Genomic DNA, 3,248 nt, shown 5'->3' with positions numbered 1-3,248 from the left:
TAATCTAATATTTATTTCAGTTCAATCTAGATGTGAGGTTAAACTTTCTTCAATTTTCCACCACTCTACCAAAGGAAACAGTGCCAATTTAACTTATTACTAAAACAGGCCTGATCTAGAAGATTCTGACCCTTCCCAGACCAAGACAGTTGTACTGCCAGTACCTTCTCACACCTTTATGCTCAGAAACAAGCACTTATTTCCTGTCCCCTAGCATAATATCTAAGTAATCACTGCACGACCAATATGAATCTAAAATTCTCATTGTCTATCTCTGCAGGCCCTAAAATGACATCATCTTTATTCTCAAAATAAGGCTAACTATGCTACCTGGTATTAAATAAAACTGGACTGAGTTCACTATGCCCAATTTGAAAATGCTTTCTAATTATCAATGACATTCACCCCACCCCAGAGTTAGCTTTTTTAATTTCTCCGTGTATCATCTTCACATCTTTTCTTGCCTCATCCTGAATTCACTTTCAATATCTTTAAATTTTGTCTCACATTGCTCCCAGCATGGCCCTCATGACAGTGCCAGCTAACAGTGATGGTGATATATCACTGACATGCACCAAGGTTGGCTATTTGACTTCATAAACTCTGTGACTTCACAAACTTCATAAACCCAGTGATCTTCAGATCAAACTGAGCAACTCATTCTAAATATATGCTTATTAAGGCAATCCATTGGCAATGCCTTATACAGTAGTGTTATGTTTAATAGATCAATCATTCTATTTATTTCCCCTTACTCTAATTCAAAATTACACATAGCTAATGCTCCCATATTAATCCAGAGCAATAATACAATGTATTTCTATTCTGCACCTAGAAAAAACAAATTACCTTGCAATTCATTGGTGACTTATTTGTACTTTACTAAAACATATCCTTTGCTTGTATAATAAATGCCAAAGTTTTATTGTATGCATTACTTCCAGAAAAAAAAATGAATTTTTGTTGAGAATTAAAAGATACTAAGAAGTTAACAGTTGTGAAAAGTAAAACACAATGTCACTGTCCACACCCAATGATTTGGATCAAGCTAGAAGATGTTCTAGTCAAATAGTTAAAATGTTAATCATAATGTCTGAAAGCCAAACAAAACTAAAATTATTAACTAATTTTTTGTTAATATAATGCTAATATAGTTTTTTCATTTCAGCTTTATATTCTTACAGCTGGGATGCATAGATCAGTTCAAATCCCTGAGCTGTACTGAATCAGAATCTCAGAAACTATCTTCTAGGACATACACCATCTTAAAGTTCACAGGTGATTTTTTTTTCAAGCTATACTTTGATAACTGCCTTTCATGCTCTTTTTTCTCCTCTCTCAAGCTGAGAAAGTTTTTCAATCTGGGAAACATACTTTAACAAAAATATTATAAAATTATGAAGAAAAAACAATTTTAAAAGTGAATGTCTCAGTTAAGAAAAGAAATTACATAAAATAATGGACAATAAATATTGTAGTTTTATATCATCTTCTGAAATCTCTTTCAGGGATTGACAGAAAGCTTACCTAGAAATGCTGTCTATTAATGTCCCAACCACTCTTTTTCCATTTGAATACTCTTTAACTCTTAGTGCCTATTGACATTAACTGGATTCCATGTGAAGGAAAGCTCTAAACTTAAGCTTATTAGTATCACATTGAATTTACCTGAAAATACAACATATATATATATATGTTGTTTACTTACAAGTCATTACTATCTTTGGCAATCAGTCCCAGTTCTAATAGTGAAGTGATGATCCTAAACCCTATTCCTGCTGATTTTGATCACTGTCTTTTTCTTTCTGCCCAAAATTTTACAATGACTTTTTATCTCAGGCATTATTGGAAAGACGAGAGGCTCTCCTTTCCTAGCACAACAAACAGAAGCATGACCTTTGATCATAGGCTAATCAAAAAGATCTGCATCCCAGATATCTTTTCTGTCCATTCTAAAAGATCCTTCATCCATGATACAACTATGGGGACATCATGCTGTGAGTTCATCCTGATGGCAATGTCCTCTTCAGTCTCAGGTGAGGAGGGCTCTCTACTGCCTTTGGTTTCCTTGGCCTGCAGCCATTCATACCAAAGCTGATGAGTCTCAGTTCAGACCAAATTCACAACATTGCTCTCCATTAATAATGTTGAAGATTGGGAAACATGCAAAAGATGCAATTTTCCTGGCTCTAACGTGCAAATTTTAAAGAATGGCTTCCGATTCTAACCATACTCTGGGCATATGCTCGTTGGACAAAGAGGGTGGGGCCGAACTGTGAAAATCCTTAAAGGTGTGAAACACACTTTTACAGGTATACAAACCTGTTTCTCACCACCACTACCCCACCCCTGCAACCTATTGGGAATCTTATATTAGTTCTATAATTATCTTAACTATCGCCTTTATTTTTCAGAGGAAACCATAGTCCCTAGCACTAATTTCCTCACTTCCTTTTTCTATTTTTTATTTAAAACAGCACTCCTTCTTTATTGTTCCATATTTTATTTTATCGAAATGAATCCTGTGAATATTGAATGGCTAATAATAGATATTCTAAAAATATTTGATAACTACAAATAATCCATTTTAAATGTCGTGAGAATCTCGGAAATATTCTGTAGTAGGATGAAAAATATAAGACCCCAAAAGATATCCACGTCCTTATCCATTAGACCTGTGAAAGTTAACCTAAATGAGAAAAAGGATACTTGTGGGTGTGATTAAAGATCTTAAAATGGGGGAGTTATCCTGAAACATCTGAGGGGATCTGAATGTAATAATAAGATTCCTTATAATAGGAATGCAGAGGTAAAGTTTATACACACACAAGAGTAGCAGGCAATGTGACCATAAGCTTAAAAATACTAACAGTACTCGAAGTTGTAAAGTGAATGGATTTTGCCCAGTAGCTCCAAAGGGAGAAGGGCCTTTCTGACATTCTGACATTCGATGATACTGACTTAGATTTGTGGCCTCCAGAAATGTGAAAAGATAAATTTCTCTTGTACTGAACCCTAGCTTTGTGGTAATTTCTTATATTGGCAATAAAGACAGATGCACATTCTTTTTGCTCATTAAAAATATTTTTTATGGTGCCGGGTGTGGTGGCACATGCCTGTAATCCCAGTACTCAGGAGGCTGAGGCAGGGGGATCGCTGTGAGTTCGAGACTAGCCGGGGCTACACAGTGAGTTCCAGGTCAGTCTCAACTACATAGTGAGACCCTGTCTCAAAAAAATGAAACAAAA

At 35.3% G+C, this 3,248-nt stretch overlaps 1 protein-coding gene across 1 annotated transcript in view; it reads left to right on the top strand.

Moving 5' to 3' along the window:
• Positions 1-3,248, top strand: part of Gabrr3 (gamma-aminobutyric acid type A receptor subunit rho3) — a 52,343-nt gene that overhangs the window by 11,202 nt on the left and 37,893 nt on the right. Inside the window, 2 exon segments of the mRNA XM_010644778.1 lie at positions 1,815-1,982; positions 1,985-2,036. Of these exon segments, the coding sequence (XP_010643080.1) occupies positions 1,815-1,982; positions 1,985-2,036 (220 nt within the window).

This window comes from Fukomys damarensis, unplaced genomic scaffold (genome assembly GCF_012274545.1).
Source record: "Fukomys damarensis isolate Sample0158 unplaced genomic scaffold, DMR_v1.0_HiC HiC_scaffold_24, whole genome shotgun sequence".
NCBI classification, from domain to species: domain Eukaryota; kingdom Metazoa; phylum Chordata; class Mammalia; order Rodentia; family Bathyergidae; genus Fukomys; species Fukomys damarensis.
The sequence above is the reverse complement of the archived record's forward strand: the minus strand, read 5'-3'. Positions and strand labels throughout refer to the sequence as shown.